Source organism: Podarcis pityusensis (genome assembly GCF_964106645.2).
Source record: "Podarcis pityusensis genome assembly, chromosome: 13".
In the NCBI taxonomy this organism is placed as follows: domain Eukaryota; kingdom Metazoa; phylum Chordata; class Lepidosauria; order Squamata; family Lacertidae; genus Podarcis; species Podarcis pityusensis.
In genome coordinates this window covers 27,083,996-27,105,199 of record NC_138038.1, presented here as the reverse complement: position 1 = coordinate 27,105,199, position 21,204 = coordinate 27,083,996, and the positions used below count along the sequence as shown (strand labels likewise).

General features: G+C 40.6%; 1 protein-coding gene across 4 annotated transcripts; it reads right to left on the bottom strand.

The window, feature by feature from the left end:
* Nucleotides 1-201: 201 nt before the first annotated feature.
* CDC27 (cell division cycle 27) lies at nucleotides 202-20,134 on the bottom strand. Of its 4 annotated transcripts, none has more exons than XM_080977498.1 (18): nucleotides 19,944-20,134; nucleotides 18,409-18,534; nucleotides 17,086-17,183; nucleotides 13,850-14,004; nucleotides 13,528-13,739; nucleotides 12,013-12,127; nucleotides 10,562-10,677; nucleotides 9,674-9,773; nucleotides 8,330-8,537; nucleotides 7,738-7,910; nucleotides 6,909-7,061; nucleotides 6,429-6,637; nucleotides 5,238-5,355; nucleotides 4,996-5,124; nucleotides 4,000-4,074; nucleotides 2,708-2,892; nucleotides 1,786-1,868; nucleotides 202-1,558 (listed from the first exon to the last, which is right to left on the bottom strand). In XM_080977498.1, exons 1-18 carry the CDS (start codon nucleotides 20,117-20,119, stop codon nucleotides 1,476-1,478), a joined length of 2,514 nt encoding a protein of 837 aa, XP_080833624.1. In that variant the 5' UTR covers nucleotides 20,120-20,134; the 3' UTR covers nucleotides 202-1,475. The 4 variants fall into 4 exon arrangements, with proteins under 4 accessions (XP_080833624.1, XP_080833625.1, XP_080833626.1 ...); XM_080977499.1 differs by having other exon boundaries at nucleotides 7,738-7,907; XM_080977500.1 differs by lacking the exon at nucleotides 1,786-1,868 and having other exon boundaries at nucleotides 2,712-2,892.
* Between the last annotated feature and the right edge of the window lie 1,070 nt (nucleotides 20,135-21,204).

The following is a 21,204-nucleotide window of genomic DNA, read 5'->3' as shown; positions in this document are numbered from 1 at the left end:
ACCTTGGGGTCCCCCCAAACCTGCTAATACACCTTCCTCTTTTGTATGGACGGTGCTGCTTTGGCTACATAAGGACCATTGCCGTCTGCCTGACTCCTGCAGGTCTGTTCAGGAATTGAGCTCATTAATTACAAATACAACAAAGGCCCTCGAAAATATATGCTGATGCCTTTAAAAGATGTGGAAACTGATCACAATACATTTCTGTGAAATTTAAACCATTTTATTGTGCATAATTTGCTCTTTAAAACTGTAAGGTTATCATACACTTTCTTGATGGTCACTGCACAAAGGCCATCCAACCTTTGTTGCAGGAGTGCTACAAAGGAGGGAAATTTTGGCTTCTTTAACACAGCCTAGCATCCTTCCTCACAGAAATAGCCTCCTGGGGTCTAAATTCCTACAAGACATCGGAAGTACTCAAACTTACAGGATTAAAAAAAAAAAAAACCCAAACAAAAAACAAAAAGGAGACAGATAATTGCACAATATTTTTTTTTGCATCTGTTCATTCAGACAACACTTTACAAAATAGTTTTGAAGGGGATACTGCCGCAAACAGGTGGGGGTGCACCACCAGTGTAAGGTTTTGATTGGATTAAGGCTTCCATTGTCTTCTTGGCATTCTGTTGTTGTGGATATATTTCATTGCATTCTTTCAACACTGCAAATCTACACACTTATTTTCTCTAGGAGTTTACAACTGCGATAGCATTTTTATATTCCCAACTGCCAGGCGCAATTGCAAGGAGCACCCGACAAGCAACCAACATCCTGTTATGGACTTGTGTTGCCTACAAATACCGGCAAATGATGTTTTAGAAGTTAGTTTGGTAACGTTAACTCCTGGGTGGAATACTAAAGTATTTTATGGAAGTCTCTATCCTGGCAGATTGACAAATCTAAAAGCAGGGATGCTGGGCTTTATATATTCTGTAATGTGTTTGTTCACAGGAGACACTGTTGTTTTTAAGGTCATTTACATTCTCTGGCATTTAAGTTACACTCTAATAGTATTCAGAAATGTCTTTTAACACATTCCAGTCCTGTACTTCCACACTTGTCTCTGAAGAACGTGGAAATGGTCTCTGCTTACTGAAGAGGAAAGAGCCAAAACTAAGACACATTTCTGGGGAAGGAACAAGAAACTGCTTCATCAGTTACTTTCCCACATCTCTCAGCTCCCATATAGCAAATCTTTTTTCCATGATAGGTTTCTCAACAAAAAGGAGGTTTTAAAAAAAAGTCTTTCCTCCTCAAAGAATCATGTTTATAAAGATGAAAGAGCCAAAGAGTCAAATAATGACCCAAAAATGCATTTCCATTAATTCTGTGTCAATTAAAATCTGATGAATGATGTGCCTGGGGTGTCGGTGGAGCATGAGAATGATGCTGTTTCTGTGGCAGGAGGAGAAGGGAAGAATCCAACAGTATCAGTCAGACACACATCCAAGCTCAGAATCCACCTTCTGAGGTTAAAATTCATCACTTTCTACTGCATGGAGCTGTGTGTCATCCGCGTCAGTCATGCTGCTTGCCTGGGACTCATCTGTGCCAACTTTTGGAAGAAAAACAAAATACACAAACAAATTAAGCCATTTGTAGAATTCTTGCACATTTCACAAAGTAGGGGCAAAATCCTGTATGAACCGACCATTCTATAGCAGACCTTAAATAGTATGTTCCAATCCAATTTATGGGATATATTACATTATTATGTACACCACATATTTTTACTTGCCAACCTGCCCTCCCCTTGCAAGGCTCAAGAGCACCATACAGTACCTCTCCATAAGCAAACTGCTCCTGCCTGAGATGTCCACAATTCAGTTTCCACACTCTCAGTCTCTATGTGGACATGGCCTGCACTACCTATAAAACTTTCAGTCAGTTTGTGATGCTAATAGCAGAAACAATTTAGCATTTAAGCCAAGCATTTAGTATTTAGTTGTTAAAGTATTTCATATACATTATCCAGTTGAGGCCATTCATTCATTCATTTTTACATTTACAGCCCACTTTTCCTTAAAGTAGCTCAAGACACAATGTACACTGCTTGCCCTTTATTACACCCCTGTGACTTAGACTGAACAATAGTAATTGACTCCAAGTAAACTTCATGGCCGAGGGAGAATTTGAACCTGGGTCTCTCTGGTCCTAGTCCAAAACTCCATACATTACACCACAGTAAAAAAACCAACAAAACAAAACAAAAAACAAAAAACTCTGAGACTGCAAGCATATTCTGGAGCTGACCCAACACAGCTCATATTCATCTGTGGCCTTATGTAAAAGCTATAATTTGCACAAATACATCAATACTAGTGTATTTGTTTTAAATAACAGTGGCCGAGAGGAGGATGGCAGGAATAGCAAGGGTACTGTATGGAAGTAAGCAAAATGGCAGTTATGTACCAGGAATGTCAGCATGTCTGCTCCCCTTGAGACTCAAGCCTCCTCATTTGGTTTAGGCTTATTTATGCTCATTTATTTATTTTTTAAGTATCAATTTCCAATCATAAGAGCCACAAATTGCTTTTTAAAAAAAACCTGAATAAAAAGTTGGAAAATGGCATTTTAGACTCCATGTTGCATGAAGTAACAGCCATGCTAAGTGCTAAGACCGCTGCAATTACAACGCTTTCAAGTTATCCAAACGAGAAGCCTCTCCATTTGCCTCAAAGGGGGGGGGGGGAATCAAGAAGACCTGCCTGACTCATATGGGCAACATTCACTGATCTGCTCCTCTTGTGTTACAGGCTCTTCATCATCTGGAAGGTACCGCTTGTCAATGGCCTCTTTGATCTGGTTGTTGGCTCCTTTGGGATCCAAGTCCATTGCCCAAGAAAAGTTCATCAGTGCGAGATGGGTCTGCCCCAACTTTTTATAAACCTAGCGAAACAACAATCATCAACGCCAATGTAAGTCAATAAATTAAATGTTTGCAGCAATACATGCTTGCCTCTACCAAATGGGAATATCTAGAGCTCTACATAAATGTCAAGAGTTGCTATTGGAGGGTGATTTGTCAATCTAGGCAACAATGTTCAACCTGTTCTTTATGGGGTTGAACAAGTTTGCAGTTCTGAGATATTGCAGATGCAGCTTTGTCTCCCAAGACTCAAGATGGCCATGGAGTGCCTTCCACAACAGAACTCAAGCTGCATGCTAACTCCAACCCTTTCTGGACAGAAACAACCATCCAACTATTTGAGGGACTCCACTTTGGATTTGAGTAGGGCTTACTCCTTAGCATTTTATTTTCCTGAAGACATCTCACAAGGCAGCAGATGTTTAGGATCAGTTTTCCTTCTCCTAGATGGCCTACCTTCCAGCTGCAATAACAGCTAACTGGGATCAGGTTGGAAACAGCTTAGTTTCCTGTCCATTTATTGGCCCAATTCAAAGTGCTGGCACTTATTTTTAAATCTTTTCACAGCTTGGGACTAGGGTACCCGAATATTTGCCTATCTCTGTGTGCAGAGATCCACATTTTGGGGCTTGCCTTTCTAGCTAAGCCAAAAATTATAGTCACTAGCCCCTGCCTAGCAAACCTCTTCACAAGCCTCTCTCTTTGTACAGTGGCAATCAAGGATTCCACATTGTTCCACTGCTTCACAGTGTTTTGGGGGGGTGTCAGTTTGGTCCCACTTGGCCAAGATGCCCCAGGTTCCTTGGCAGCACAGCTGTCAGAATTACAACTTCCCTTGTGAAGAGTGAAGGTGAAGAGAGGGTGGAGATTGGCACGCAATTGCCAGGATGGCCTTTGCCCCACTCTGCAGCTTCAAAGTTGGCAGGAAGGCTAGTCACTCATTATATTTGCCTTATGGCACCCCTATTGTTGAAGCCTGGTGCAGCATAATCTCTGAGCACAAACCTGTATAGCAAAGCCCTTCCCATAATCATCAACAATCGCCTTGCTTTTCTTTGAATCAGAAAATGCAAAGGAACCCATCTTACAGCTGTAATTCAGAAGGTTATTCTCAGGCTGGTTCTTACCTTTCCTATTAAGAAGTAAACAAGAGACTCTTTGGGAACAATTTGCTTCAGTTCTTCAAGTTCTTGTAAAGCATACTGAAATGACCAAAAAAGACCCCAAACCATTGAGCAGTTTTTTCTGAGAAATATGAACCATATAACAATATTAGAGTTGATACTTTTGGTCACAAAGAGTCAGACACGACTAAACAATTAAACAACAACAACCTTTGGTACAATACAAATAAATCTTTCTTCCAGCAATCCTAGTTAATTGTTTGACACATGTATTTTCTATGGGCTTAGAATTTGTAATATTATTATTTGCTAGAAAACACCAAGGCTTTTGGTTTCATGTGCACCTAGCCACCTGAAACACACCCACAAGGGACCAGGGAATGCAGGAAATTAATAGATACTGAACAGAGGGGGGAAAGACAGATCTCTCCTCCCCAAAGCAGGATGACAGAAGTTATAACAAGGTTCAAGAAATAAATAGCAACCAGGGCAAGAGAGCTGGTATAATTACAACAAAAAGGAAGGTGAGTTATATGAACAGCTGGGAGAGTTTTGAGGCACATGACTGTGTGAGCGTCAAATAATTTAGTGCCAGCTTGTAGATGGTCAGCATATTTTGCTTAGAAGGATTAAATGATCCAGACTAATTCAATATATCCATTCTCCCTTTCTCCCAAACTAGGAATCATATTATACCATAAACACTTGCTATAAGCGATATGATTGGGGAAGGAACCATTAGATAAAGCGAGATCTACTGTGGAACACAACTTGTATGAGGCAGCAATTAGATAAGAACAGACCCCAGAGCCCACAGAATTTATTAAAGAAAAAACCCAACAAATTCAAAGGAACTTACTCCTAAATTAACATGTTTAGGATTGCCCTACAGGTGTTATGCAATGGCTGTAGAGTGTGTCCAAGCTTTCAAAGGAAACACAAACGGTTGCTGTTCAAGAAACTCAAAAGTGCAGTTCAACCTCATTGCAAATGGCTCACCTTATACTTCTCATTTGCAAATAATACTGAGGCTCTATGGAATTTGCAGAGGGGGTTCTTGGGATCAATATTAATAGCTTTGTTCAAAGTATCCAAAGCCTTTTCAGATTTCTTCAGGGCATGCTGAACCTGAAAAAGAAATGATTTATTTATTTGTTTTAAAAGGACAGTGCTTGCTCATTGTTTGGATTTGCCAATGTCTATGTTCAGGCCAGGGGCAGAACGAAGCATGATTTACTTACAACTCCAATGTGGCACAACAAGACAGAGCTCTGAGGGTTGATATGAAGTGCTTTCTGGAAATGCATTTCTGCAAGGCTGAATTTCTCCTGTTTGTAGTAAATCATTCCCAACCCATACCTAGCAATTTTAAAACAAGACTGTATTAGGCACCAAGCTTGTATATTATTAGGAAGGACACTTTCTATAGGCTGAGAGTGTAAGTGCACAACATTAATTGAGTGGCTGACTTTGAGCAACACAGGTAAAATGAAAAAGATTTCATAATTCTAACAGCATCTACACAATATGTTAATATTCTACTTCCCTATTTTGAAGCAAAGCCTTTATATGATTGTTTCAGCACCGTCTAGTTCAAATACACTCTCCCTGTTACAATCCAAGTTAAGTTTTTCTCTCCCTACCCTTTATAAGCCTATAAACCATGGCAGCTGCTCAGAACTGCTTTGACATGGTAAGAGTGCCATCCTATTACCAAGAATATAATATTTAGTAAGTCATTTTGTCAAATAAAATGTAGCAGAGCAGCAACTCTCACATAAGTGGGGAGATATGGTTATATATTTTATAGTGCAGTGGCATCTAAGGTGTATTGCACAATGCATAAGATTATGCTTCAAGCAACTGCTTGGGAGCCCCAAGGGAGGTGCAGTGCTGATACAGAGGTGTTCCCTGTTCTCTCCAACATCTCACATGGGAAATGTTTGTCAAAGCCGAACCCTTTTGAGCTTCCAAAGCTTGGTAGAGATAAAGATTGCTTGAGGATGCTCAGTTTTAAATATATATGGTGGTTTCATGCCAATTTATTATTATTATTATTATTATTATTATTATTATTATTGACGGTTTTATTGTTTAAGGCTTTTTACTTAAAGTTTTGAGCTTTACACATTTGAGAATGTATAACTGGGGGAGAATGGCATAATGAACTTTTCACGTGCTGCTGGCAGTGGTATGGAACCCAAATGATGCCACAGCCATTTTCAGAGGCAACTATGTCAGGACAGATGAATGTCAACTGGATGCAAGTCAGGAGTAGGTAAAGTTGGAGACAAAAAGAGGGATCCCAAAGAGACTGCAAGTAGACACCTAAAATTTTTATCCTTGGGGATATTGTAACTCATAAATTTTTTGCTTCTTCATTCTCTCCTTCTCCCACTCCTGGTTTTTAACTAATTAGAAATATTTCTTACCAGGCATTATAGTGCCGAGGGTTCATTCTAATTGCATTCCTAAAGCAGGCTAATGCTTTCTCAAGTTCCTCTGTCAACACAAATTCATGCCCTAAGAGAGTGTAGGCGTAGGCATAATTTGGATCAACTTGTATAGCTCTCTGAAAGAACTTGATGGCAATGTCATGTTCCCGTTGCAAACTGAAGCAATTTCCTGCCGCACACCATGCCTGGAAGAAAGAAAAGCAAAATGGCAGAAGACATACGATAGTATTTTTCTCCCGTTTTTTGAGGAGGTGATGCAGTAATGGAAAAGACAGAGTGCAACAAGTCTGGATTTAACAGGTGCTCAAGTGCCTGTTTACATGGCAACACCTTTGTGGATACTTGATTTTTTAAAAATAATGCCAACCTCTAATTTGCTTTTTCCACAATCAAGAAGTGAATCAGAGACTGAAGTGTGTTTTAAAAAATGCCACAACAAAATGCCCATGATGATACCTCTGGTGAATTTTTATCCATATCAGTTAAGTCTTTTGAAAGCACCGAAAGAGCCACATCTTTCTGCAAATGCCACAGTGTTGTTGAGTAGATTTCCATCCCTTCCACTCGGTAGTTTTCAATCCTTCTGACTTCAGAGAATATCCTCTCAGCCTACGAGAGAAATTAACAAGTGGCATTTCAACAACATGAATTAAGACTTTCTGCATGATCACATTTGGATGATAATTGTGTGTGCACAAGTCACCCATATGGCTTCTCATCAGGGTTTTATTTCTTAGAATCATAGAGACCTTGGAGGTCCTTCTGCACATTGCAGGATGTAACCATGGCAGCGTCCCTGACAGTTATCCATTCTGCCTCGACCTCCACCTCCGAAGACATACTGTTGCAGATCTTACCTACATGTAGTTTCCCCTAATACTTAGCTGAAATCGTTCCATCCATTAGTCCTGCCCTCCAGAGCAAAAAATAACAATTTTGATCCATCTTCTGGGTGACAACCCTTCCATACATGCACAGAAGATGCTGCCTTCTCATATGTCAATACATGACCACAAGTTTAAATCTACTCTAATAGATAGAGCATAAGCATATAGGCTGCCCAGCACCAGAGAAGCCCTGTTGCTGTTAAGCCCGCTTGGGGAATGGTATGTAGGAGAGGGTCCCACGAAAGGCACTAACTATGCAGAGGCCTCCTCAAACTAGGAACTGATGTTGCATAGTTCAAAGATGAGAGAGTAATCCAAATCTATGTTAAGTGATCTTGAAAATACAGTACATTGGCAGGCATGCAGCACAGAATAGAAGCATTCCACATCACGCTCACCTGCATATATTCCGCAAGCTCAAAGTAAGCTCTTCCAATATGGCACAGTACCCAGCCCGTGTTGTAGTGGTGAGAAGGCAAATGACTCAGTATATGAATTGCTTCTTTACAGTTGTAAGAACACAAGGCTAAATAACCTTTCCCCATGTCACGGAGAAGGCTCATCAAACCTTCTAGGAGAAAAATGCAATAAATACACAGGAGAACAAAGGAGATTAAGAAAGTACAAGCCTAAAAGCCCTATAGTTTCAAAAATGCAACATATTCTCAAGAAGCCAAAATGAGAAATAGAAAATAAATAAAATGCCAGTATGTGGTCTAATGAACAAGGTGCTGACTAGGACCTAGATTCAAATCCTGACTCTGAGCCAAAGTTACACATTACAAGAAACTGCTAACTGGATTATTCTATATGTCTGCCAAAAATCTGGACATCATTCTAACTGTATCAGAAAGGGAAATCGTTTTAAATGCACTATTTTGCCATGATTCTAACTGCTTCCCCCCCCCCCTGCTTTTGTCTTATTCTCCACCCCCAGCCTTTGGGATGGCTTAACTACTACAAATGAATTCTTAGGAACAGTCCACACACCTGCTGCTGCTTTCTGTAACGTGAATGCCTGGATTTGTGGTGTTACGGAGGCAATCTTTCCTTCTGAAATGATGGACGAATCAAGTTTGGTGATTTCCAAACTGTCATTTATGTTTGGCTGTGTGATCCCTCCCTTATTGGTTTTACACTTTGTCTTTCGGTTTGCAATTTTGGGCGGAAACTTCATTTTTAACTTTTTACTATTTTCCTACGAGAAAAGAACAAATATATTTAAGAACTCGTTACCCTGCAACCAAAACCAACAGCAAAGCATAATATTCAGGGACAGAAATCTAGATGTACTGTTTTTTCTGGAATTTGGATCACTAAACTGGAAGGGAGAAAAGGCAATCCAATCCAACCTCCTATCATATAGAAGAGCTCTCGAGTGACCTGCCTGCTATCCAGAACACAGTGTGCAAGAATGAGGGAGCAGCCATCAAACTAAGCATCAGCACACAGGGGTTTGGAAGAAACTTAAGTCACGTTTTAAGTATGATGTCTTTGGACTAGTCTGTGATTTTGTGCAGTAGATATATCTATTACTGAATACAAGATACCAAAAATGACGACACATTTATATAGCAGTATTAACCAGGTGACCAATGGGATCTGTGATGGCCACAACAGCTTTGCATCCAGCTTCTATTATCGTGTCCTTTGTTCTCATCTCCACTGGGGAAAGCTGCACAAAAAGGAGTATTTGAGTTCAGTTCTGCATACCAAGCAGTTCTCACCCAATATGAGCTGCTCAACAATGAAAAGAAATGCATGGCTCTGGATAATGGTAGAAAAACCCATGAGTTTAGGAATACTGGCAGAAAGTAGAACTGTTTGCAGAACATTTGCAAGTATGGCTTGAATACATGCTTTCTAGAAGCGATCTTCCCCATCAGGGAATAAGGCTAAAAATCCAAAACAAGAGGTTAGCCAGCTATGACCAGGGATGGAGGAACAGATGGAGCAGCAGAAAAGGCCAGACCTCTATGATCTTTATAACTGAAGAAGGGAAGCGTTCTCTGTAATGGTATTGTTTTCATAGTTTACCATGATAATCTGTTTTGCAGCAAAACCAGGGAATCTTGTAGCACCTTAAAGTCTGCCATATTTATTATGGCACATGGTTTCATGGTCTACAGTCTACTTGAAGCGGATTCTACGCCGAAATAAATTTGTTTGTATTCTAATTAGATTTGTAGCCCTCTTAATCATTTCTGCTTTTCATGTTGGCCCTTGTTAATTCCTCGTAATACTATTGCAATATACGGCTTCTCCAACTGCTCTCCATCCACATATGAGATATCTAATCACGAAGGGCATCACAGCAGCTGGAGTCCCATTTACCTTTGTTGTAGAACTATCACTAGAGAATAGGCGTGAACTTCTTCGAGGCAGCACATTAGGTGGAGCAGCAATGGTTGGGCTCAATACCTGAGGGGTTGTACTGAAGAGAGAATAAACAAAACTTCTTAGCGCGACCGTCAACAACTCCTTGTGGAAATTAGGGCACGTATGGTATGCACCCACTCCATTCTAATGTCTAAGTAGAAATGTGGGCAGTATGACAACAGCAAAAGAAAACGATGGAGAGAAAAAATTACCTAGAAACAAGAAGACAATACCAGCAAGTCTGCCAAGGCCCTAGTCTCACTATGGACTGGTTAGGCATTGTGGACCATTGATACCTGAGTGCTCTCCCTGGCACTGTAGCTGGGGTGCAAGCCTTATTGTGTGAGCAAGTCAACATACATAGAGTGAATAATTGTGCCTATAATTGGTATATAATTGGCAGTGAAGAGGGTCTACTTTGTCACCTCCATGCCATCCTCAAGTATACAACTTAGGTCCAGGATACCTGGCAGGCTGCCTCCCCCAGATCAAGCTGAGCTTTAGGATCTTCTGTGGAGACCCTGCAGGTAGTTTCATGACCAGTGAATTGTCACTTGGTGACAACGCAGAAGTGGGCCTTCTCAATTATAGGACTCACCTTCTGAAATGCCTTCCCTCAGGTACACTGTGAAGAAGAGATCAGTTTTCCTGGACTCAGCTTGATTTTTATTTTTATTTATGTATAAGTTTGCTTTAAACTAGTTTTTAGGAAATGTTATTGAATGTGATACTTTTATTATTTTTTATGAAAGCTACATATATAATTTTATTCTACGAAACATATAAAATGTTTATAAATAAATAAATAAAATCATGATCCAGACGTAGGAAGACATTTCATACCTTGTCTGTGGGCCTGAACTCTGTGTTTGTGCAACAAGGATTGGCGTTACTTCCCGACTATTTCCACTTTGTGAGAAGACTGACTTTGTTCCAGCTTGGCTTATTCTGGTAACAGTCTATATGTGGAAAAAACAGCACATCAGACCTATGACAGTGTTATTAAAAACCACTGGTATTGCTACTTACAACTCATAAAGCTAAGAGGAGTTATCTGCTAAAATATCAATAATAATAATAATAATAATATCCAGTCATTATGTGATCCAGAGAACTGCATGATAAACAGAAAATGGCATGTATTTCTAAACACCGGTGGCTATCCTATCACATTGCCAGGCAAAGTCTTTCCCTTTTCCTCACACCATAGGCAGACCCAGTGCAACCCAAGAAAACCTATTTCCACACTATATTCACTAAATCAGGGCAACTGTGCACAATCCTGTGCACTATTCATTCCAGTGAGATTTTTTTTGGGTGGGGAAACTTAAATTTATCACATACATTATCTCTAAACCAGGAAACAAGACAAAGCAAAGTTATTTTGAATTAATCCACCTTTTTAGGAAGACTGAAATTTGCTAACCATATCAATACTTGTGGCCAACCTTGGGGCTGAGAAATAGTCAATGAAAATAGTAATGCCTGATTCAACTGTCCATTAACTTCCACACCAGTCTATGGAGAAGCTCCCATTTTATGTAGTAGAAGCACTGGACAATGACCAGACTTTGGCAAATAATACGTTTAACAGACATTAACAATAGGAGACAATGGTGGTAACTTTTATAAGAACATTGCAAAAGTTCTAGTTTTAAAGACAACCTTAGAAAATAAAAGAAATATTTGGTTAGCATTCAAAGATATTGACTGCAGAAGTTATTGTATCAGAGATAAGGCAATCAGACAGTGTCTACCACTTCTCTCTGTGGTAGAGAGTTTGCCTGCAAAATAATTGGAGGCGGGGCGCCAGCTTGCAAGGGCGACGGGGGGGGGGGGGCAATGTCACATGCGTGATGCCACGCATCCCGACGTCATGTGCATGACATTAGAATGCCGGGAGAAGCCAAGGGTGGAGCCAAAGCAGCAGCTGCATGGCTTCAATGGCCAGCACTGCTATTGGTGGGAGGATGCTTCAACCCTCCTTCCCCTCCACGGCAGGAGGAGGAAGAGAAGAAGAAGCTAGCCACTGGGGCTACTCCATGCTTTGGCCCTGCGCTCTTTGGAAAGTGGGGAGGTAGGCCCTCACCCCCAAAATATTGGGGAGGCCCAAAAGGGCTCGGCCCCCAGGAGCTGGTGCCCCTGACTGGAGAGCAAATACACAGAAACTGAACACCCATCAAGTTGCTTTGACAAAACTAAAGTTTTCTTCTTGTGACTTTTTAGAACAATTATCCAGATTTTTATATTTCCTTGCCTTCAATCTCACATGCACACCCTTGAATGCAAGGTACCTTCTTGGAAGGGGCTCCTGGAGGTGGCACATCAATTACTGAAGAAGAATTTGTGCAGTTTTGTAAATAGGATCCATCTCCCGGGCTAGGGGTTTCTAATGGCAAGATTCCAAAGCTGAAAAAACATACAAGAGTGTTTGAAAATATGCATGATTCCTCAAAGAGAGAAGTGAGCGGGCAAGGAGGAAAGAGAGAATCTTACTTTATAAACTAAGGACAAATTGCAGGGCAATGGAATTTATAAGCCCCAGTGAAAATAAGTTTCTAGACAGTTTCCTCATTGTTACATACACAAGCTTGAAGACGTAAAAGCAAGAAGTTCTAGTGATCAACAATAATAAGGTATGTAAAAAGAAGCTCTAATTCTTTGAGGACAAACACACATTTTTCACATATATCCCAATACTTTCATATAATATTGCAGTATTCGTATACAGCTTGGTGGCATCAACCATGTTCAAAACAATGTGGATGTGTGGTTTTAAATAGAGGAAACTAACAAATTTAGCACCAAAACAATCACATGTGGCATGTTAGGTCAAGAGGACAACTCTCCTAAGCATACCTTCATGCAATTCATGGTCAAGCAGGAAAGCCCTATGTGCTTGGGTCTCCCATACCAACACTTCATACACTGTAACTTATTTTGTCAAATAGTGCTTCTAAATGCTCACAAGCCCCACTTCTTATATCAATTCCTGAAATGTAGCTATATTTTTCTATTACAGCAGTAACTACTAAAAAAAAATGTGAATCCTTCCAAATTAACAGACTCAGACTGCAATCCTAAACTTAAAGCAAACTCCCCTGAACACTGTGAGGCCTGTTTCTGAATAAACATGCACAGGACTGTTCTGATATTGCATCTTAAGCATTTGTACACTTCAGCAGAGGCATAAACACATGAAAGCAGGGGAGAATATAGAAATGGATGTTTTGATTTATGCAGGCAGTGGCAGGACAAACTTTTCTGTCTCTGTCCAAGAGAATAAAAAGTGACACACATATCACTTAAAAATGGCAGCATTTATAAATCAGTGGAATAACATTTCAAGTCTCTCCAAACATTATCCTACTGACTTGAAAGCCACCAAAAGAGTGCAAAGGGAGTTCTCAGAGAAATAGCTGAACCAGAGTTTGTCAGAAAATTCTACTCTATTAATTTAGGTCTTAATCAGGCCTATGGATTTATCTACCACCTAGCAAATCTGGGAAGAATATGTAGTCACCAATTACTGCTGCTGTGAATGGTTATGGTTCTTGTACACATTTAAACTTTATATACAGATGTCACAGATCCTCTGGACCTCTAATATATCATAGCCCCTACTACAAAATATTTGGGTTTTCCTGCACCGATGTGTGTGACTATGCATCTAAAATAGTGAGCTCTAATCCATGAAAGCTTATGCCACAGTAATTTTGCTAATCTTTACAGTGTCACAGGACTCTGCTGTTTTTCTTATAGTCATCTTCAGTAGGCAGCCTTGAGGATACTTCAGATTCTTTCTTTACCTTGGTGTTAATGGACTCAGAGCAGCTGGTCCACCCAGAAGACTCCGGCCAGTTTTTGGTTTGTTTTGAGCCTGTTTAGTTAAGAAGGCAGTTCCCGATCCAAGAGGTACAGCATCTGGTGAAATTACAGCCGAATCAATATAAGAGATGGAGGAATCTGTGTTGGAGGAATATTTAGAGTTGGAGGACTCCAGGTTGAGTCTGTTTAATTCCTGAAATAGAAAAAAAATAAAATAAGAAAAAGCAGCACACTCCCCCCCCCCCCCCAATGATCACTCTCAGTGTAAGCAATGATGGTAAAATATGGCTGATAAAAACTTACAAGCGTGTCTTGCGGCGTTTCCGTAAGAACTGTCTCTGGCTGCCTGTGGGTTATGCTGTGATTAGACACCACAGTTGTGCAGGTGTTAGGCAAGCAGCTGCTGAAGTTCTGTATAGATGTTAACTTGAATGTTTGGTCAGGGTCTGGCTTTTCACCTTTGTGAATGAAGAGAAAGGGATTTGGGGTAAGGGAAAAGGCTTCTTTTCAATGTGACACAAATGAAGAGATTAAAATGTTATGTGTCCCCCCCCCCCAACAGCACAGTATGGAACTGCTGTCTGAACTTATTGCTACATGGTGCTGTTAATATCCAATTGTTTAAAATGCGTTTTTAAAAAAGATACCCATCAAGTATAACAATTAGAGCATGGCATACATCTTCACAAACACATCCTTAAATACTTTTCACATTATTACTGAAGACTTTGTGTTACAGGAAAGCTGGTAGAGACCTAACTGCTGATGTTACTATTTCCACCAGGGGGAAGCTATTTTACTATGCATCACTAACAATACATGAAGTGCCAAGATCCATCTAGTCCTGCGTTAATCTTTCTCCAACAGTGATCAGCCAGATGCCTGCAGGTAGAGATCTAGTCTAGGGCACTAAACCATGGGTTGGAAATATATTTTGGGCCTGTGAAAGATTTTGAATTTTTAGAAAGTGCTTTGGGCAACCCTGCCCTCAGTTGCTTCTCTCCCTCCAGTTTACTCTCCAACACAGACAGATGGAGTGCACATACACACACATTTTGCTTTTCTACCATATCTGAGTAAAAGTCAGGATCCAGCAGAATTGAATAGGCCTTATTTTGCAAGCCATCAGATTAGAATTTACATTGGTAGACTGTGTGGTAAAAATTACCGATACACTACTTCCCAGCACCACAAAGGCATTTGAAGGCATGGATCTTCATGACTTTTTACAAAGTGTAAGACCATACAAAATTTCCAGTGTTTGCCTCCAAGTTACCATTCCATTCACAGATAATATTTTTCCTATCCTTCCCAAGCAGGTCTCATTAACTAATGCCTCCAGGAAGATCACAAGTGGACAAGGTAGGAATGGCAATCACCTGTTGTTGGTTCCCAGTATTATGTGCAATGAAATGGATTTTCTCCAAAATGCAGAAGTTTCATTTTGCTACTATGACTAATAAGCATTGACAAGTCTATCCTCCAAGCAATATCCTAGCAGGAGTTGTGCAGTTTGGAAGCATCATGATCTACTTAGTTTTGTTAAATGTACAGTCTAACACCAATGTGCACCTTTCATCTTGGGCCCTTTTATATAAATTATACATATTCCATAAAAATGAAATAACCAACCTAAACAGGGCTGATATGACTTTGAAAGTTTTCATCTTGCATTTTTAACACTAATCTGTCCAGACGAGAAGATGTCTAGCTTTCCCTACATGTTATGCTAGTGGTAGCAGCAGCACTGCTTTAAGTCTTTCTTTGCATTTGAAGCAGAGGCAGAAGAAGATATGCATATATCTGCTTTTGTTTGTAAATGGCACAGATGGAAATGATGTACAGGACTTCAACCCATGGAGTTTCCAGAGGGCCAGTTTGCATCCAGCCCAGACACTCCACAACATTACATTTCATGTTAACGTCTTCCAGGTTTTCCCCATACTCCTTTACACAACAGCAGCACACTACAACTGTTTTAAGAAGACCAAGATTACCATGCATCACAGGAACTCAAGAGCAGGCTGCAGCAACTGCCCTCTTCCACAACCCTATCAGTATTGGCAAGGGTGACTTATGGCCCACATCTTACACACCATGAACACAAATGACTGGCAATCCATAGCAAGATATTCCTAAATTAGGGCTGGCATACGTCCAGATCTTCCCGGACATTACTGGGATTTCGAAGGCGGAATTGACGTCTGGGGGGAAATGCTGAAGAATCGCGGGGTTTTTTAATTTTTTAAAAAAAATAATTTTAAAGGGGGGGTCCCCTAAAAAAGCTGAACAACTTTTGGGGTGTCCTGGTTTTTACTTTTTGAAATATGGCAAACCTATCCTAAGTAGGCATAAACCTGAATGTTTGAGTCAGAAACTTGCAGGAGGCATGCTGTGATAGCACACTCAATCAAAGAACAGCTATGATGCAAGCTCAAGACAACTGTGAGACAACTCTTCCTGGCAGAAGCAAAGATTGAGAGGGCATCAAGTAAGAAGGAACCAAATGCATTCCGTGGGTTGCCTCCAGCCTGCAAATGCCACAAAACTCTCATCTTTCTGTCTGAAACATAGGCATGCATTCCCCTAGTACAAAAAACCAACGGAGGGGCCAAACAGCTGCACGGTACCAGCTTAGCCCTGGTACTGCCAATGAGGCTGTTATGCCCTGCTTGTGGCCCTGCCCCTTTTGCACCTGTCACAACAAAACTACCGCTTCAAGTCACTTCATGGTGAGATTGGCTCCAGGCAATGGGAAACAGCTCAGGGGGGTTGAAGAACTCTTAAAAGATCAGCTGAAAACCTGGAACACAACATTTCTGTTTTGTTTTAAAGAGTCATATGCTGATAAAGTGGCAACATGGGGAAAGTCAAGTTTATGGGAAAAGGAAGATGAGATAGCATGAATTCTCAGGCTCCAGAGAAACCAGATACTTTGTCACTTTTCCAGAACAGGAAACCAACTGTGTGCTACCAAAACAGATTCCACAGTCTGGTTGGCAGGCACAGCAGCTGTCCGGTTTCACTTCATATGATATATTTCATTTTAGTGTTTGTGAGGATCTGGTTCTATTTACTTATCTATCTGCCAGTCCCTTGAGATGGGATACAATGAAACACCAAGTTAAAAAAAATATTCAGATTGCACAACTGGCTTCACCGCTGGAAATAAACCAGAAAGAACCCTGAAAGGCATGGATTAGACACTGGGATTTGAAATATACATACTCCATGCTTGTGTGGAATACATTAACAAAAACAATGAAGCCATTTCTGAGGAGAGAGGAGGAAAAGCAACCAGAAGTATCCAGTCCCATTCTTGCTCAATCCCAGGTTCAACGGTAATCGCCAAGGAAAAGGTTTTTGTAAAAGTGTTTTCCACATCATACGCTGCTGCCGTAAGAGAATTCAATTGTTCAGTAGACCTGGATGAAATCAGTGAGATGTCTCCTTATACCCTCCCTCCAACTCAAATCATGAATTCCAAAGGATGGTAAAGAACCCATCTATTCCCAGGGAGGGAGTTAAGCAAAACCTACCTATTTCACATAGTGATTCAAAAGGGGACCAGAGGAAAGGATTTAAACTAAGGCTCTTTTGGTAACATTCAGATCCTTTGGCAAGCCGATCTGTCTTGCTGTTAAGAGAGAAAGAGGGAGGGGGAAACAATGAGGAGAGATTCTGCAGGAAAATGAGAACAACGAGCTATTTCTACAGCTTGCATAAATAACCACAGAAATATCTCCTGCAATCAGCTACCATTATTTTGTTAGGTGGCATGGAAATGGGGGCATTTGTATTTTTCCAACTTGAGCATCTCCCATACACCATATGTAAACTGTACATTTCTACATGGCTTCAGTAAAAACAACAGGAAAACCCGTTTGTTGTTGTTGTTGAAGAATGGTACTGCTTAAACTGCTTCACATCCATTCTGGAAGATAATTTCTTACCTCAAAATGAGCAGGAAGCCCAAGGGAAGACATCTTTATCAATCCTTGTACTTTAGCCCCAGGGACCAGCAAGGGTCCAGAAATATTCTATCCAGTGATGAGTACATGGTAGCTACTCTCTGAACTTGCACTGGACTCTGGGGGCATTTAGAAGCTTTCCAAATACCTCCAAACCAGATTGCAAGATCACAGACTACACCTTTCCCTAGGCTCTGCAAGAGGACAGTAGCACGCTCTGACCTCCTGGTTGGCTCTCAGTGCAGCCGCCAAAAAGCAAGCCTTCTTACTGCTTCAAATGCCTGAAGCTCAGAGGGATGTCAAGGATGAGATTTTGTCCCTTCTCAAAGTTGGGGGAAGGGAATGTTCAAAAGCAATAATAAATCTTGACTAGCTATTTGTGAGCCCAAAACATATTGAAATGCAGGACAACAATGCAGCAGAGTAAAACTTGCAACTCTTCCTAAGGTCTTTGTGCAAGACTGCTCCTGTATTTTGAAGTACTGACAGTCTTTAAAAGCTGGGAATGTGTTCATCCCATAGGACATGATAGTTCTTAGGATGTGTATTCTAAGGAGTAGCAAAGTTCTGCAATAAGACAAAAAAAATTCTAAACTAAATATAGAGCTGCCTTATAAAATCAGGCCACAGGCCCATCTAACAGACTGGTCCTTTCCCGCATAAGTAGATCTGCTCAAGAATAATTATATCAGCCTGTAGCTTTACATCACAAATGAAGGTGTTGATTCAGAAGTAATTTTTATGCTGCTTTTTGCTAGGGAAATTTGTATGTCTCCAAACTGAGAGCTAAGAACTGCGCACCTACAAGCAGCAGTGCAAAAACGTTTTGGGAAAAGGAGGAATCCAGGGGAGATAGCTTGTCCCTAAAAAAAAAAAAAAGAAAAGTCATACCAGTATACATGCCCCAGGAGCGAAAGCATGAAGCAGGCAGAGTCACCAAACTCTGTCACAATGTCATCGTGGCTTTTCTGTTTGTTGAACACACCACCAGACAAGATCTGTTCTCCTTCTGCAAGTCTGTTTAAAGATAATAAGGTAATAAAAATTACAGAAGCATTGATGGTGTAGCCCAAACCAGTTCACAGCTCTGCCACAGACAAGGTGGGTGCTCTTAGATACACAACTCCCTCACATGGTTTTTGTGAGTATAAACGCTTCAGATTATTTAAACATTCCACTCCACCTCCAACAATCTATCTTGCTTATCTAGCTCTAACATGATCTAGAAACAGAAGCCATTCTAGGCAGTGCATCTCTACATGTTGGACCCACAAAAATGTGCACCCTATCAGTGGCACTGCTGCTAATAATGCATAGGGTAATCAGGATGTCTGTGTGGAAGCAAGCATCCCTGCTTTCAGGGACAAAATCAGCAATATGAATGGATCACTTACGGCATATCTGCCAGCACCAATTGGTTATGGATAAATCTGCCTTATTTTTTTGAAAAACGAAACAAAAACATCGTTAATATTAACTTGATTTTGTCTGGTTTGGATGACAGAACATCCTGCAGTTAATTCAAAATTCCGGGTATAGGGCAATATATAAATTCAATGAAGAAATAAACAAAAAACAAAAAAACTGGATGTGAAACCATCTGAAACCATGTGACCACATCAGAAAAAAAAGGGGGGGGAGCACGCAAGTGCAAGGCCTGTGGCTGCTCTCTCCCATTATGCTAAACCATGATGGTTTAGCTGGGCATCCAAACCAGGCCAACTTCTTTTGCACTGCTATGGGCAATGTAATGGTAGAGGTAAGCATAAAATCTTTGTCTCTGGCTCTTGCATGCTGTTTTCCTACTGGCCTCTCCTTTCTTCAACTTCATTGATATTTCCCATGCCTCCTCCTGTCCCCTGCTCTCTTCCTATCCTGCTCCCTTCGCTCAAAACACCCTGTCTCTAGATTCTCTGTTCTTTAAATTCCATACCACCTGGCTCTCCTGCCATTTGGCTCCCCATACTTCAGTAACCAAACACTTTCTTCATTAAATCTATGGTTTGTCAAAACTGTGTGGCTAACATATTCATCTTTAGAAAATCCATGATATCACAACAGCTCAGTGAGAGAAATTTGCTGATGACAGGCATCAAACATTTATCAGTTTCATAGGACTGTTAAGTGCCCCCAGATGCTTAACACTTACAGCTCATCTAATTTAGCATTTTAAAAGTCCTAGCTGGACACTTGTATAAAATTTCATTCTTGATCTAGGAAGAAATTTCTATATTTTTTCACCATTTCCTTTACAAGACCTTCAGCATGTTTAGTGATTTCTAGCACACTGGCCACATCTGAAAGTGAAAATGAATTTCATTATGCTATTATCCCAAGATCTGATGGGACAATAAATGGCATCGGACTCTCTTAAAAACATTAACTACAACTTCCAGCAGCACCAACAAACCAATAAGACAACTTACTTGCTGAGGTCAACACAGCACTTGGCAAGCAAATATTTACACTGTGGGGTGGTACAACTGTGTCCTTTAAGAAGCCTGTATGCCTTGTATGCTTTTCCTGAGCGATAGTAACAGGTTGCCAATAGGAACAGGGCATCTTCTGAGTGCACTGAAGAAACGGGTGGGGTGGAGAACATTAAGATCCATCATTTAAACCTCTGAGTGCAAACAGTTTATCTATCTATTCCTGGCCATAAAAATATGATTTCCAATGTCAAAGAGAACTGAAGGATTAGTAACATCAATTATAATCTTTTACTAGCTAGTTAGTGCATAGAATCTCTGTGCATCCGCATCTTATGAGGGACAATAAGATCTGCTGTATAACAGACAACCACTGATGTACTTCAGCCTATTCAAGGTTAAGAGGTGTGCAGTGATTACAACCAATGGAATAAGTTTTTAAAACATATTCCAGGTACTCATAGACTCAACCCCTTTAACCAGGTGCTATTAGTATTGCTCTCAAAAGCCCCCCCTGCCACTTGTGGCCATGCCCCTTTTCAAAAGGAGCAGATACAAAATATTTTAATAAAATAAAGAAAGATATCCCTAAAGTTGTCCTTTGGAATTAAGGAGCAATACTTTCTTCCAAACAGAAGGCAGAGCTCCCAAACAAACTAGAATCCTGACACACCTTTTAAAAATAGAAATTAAGCAATGTCTCCACCTTCCCTGATAGCAGTCTTAAAATATAGTTCAATTTTTTAAAAAACGCATATTTCATTTTTTTATTTAACCATTTAAGCATATTGTAACACATACATACCACTAGCCAACTTTTTGTTGACACTCTGCACCTAACCATACCTGCTTATTTACAATACAGTCATACCTCGGGTTAAATATGCTTCAGGTTGAGCGTTTTCAGGTTACACTCTGTGAAACGTAACGGAACGTGTTACTTCCGGGTTTCGCTGCTCGCGCACGTGCAGACACTCAAAATAATGTCATGCGCGTGTGCGGAAGTGGCGAATCACGACCCGCGCACACGCAGACGCGGGTTGTGTTCGCTTCAAGATGTGGACAGGGCTCCAGAATGGATCCCGTTCGCATCCAGAGGTACCACTGTACAGGTGTACCTTGGAAGTCGAACGGAATCCATGCCAGAAGTCCGTTTGACTTCCAAAATGTTCAGAAACCCAAGCACGGCTTCTGATTGGCTGCAGGAAACTTCTGCAGCCAATCGGAAGCCACGGAAGCCCCATTGGACATTCTGGTT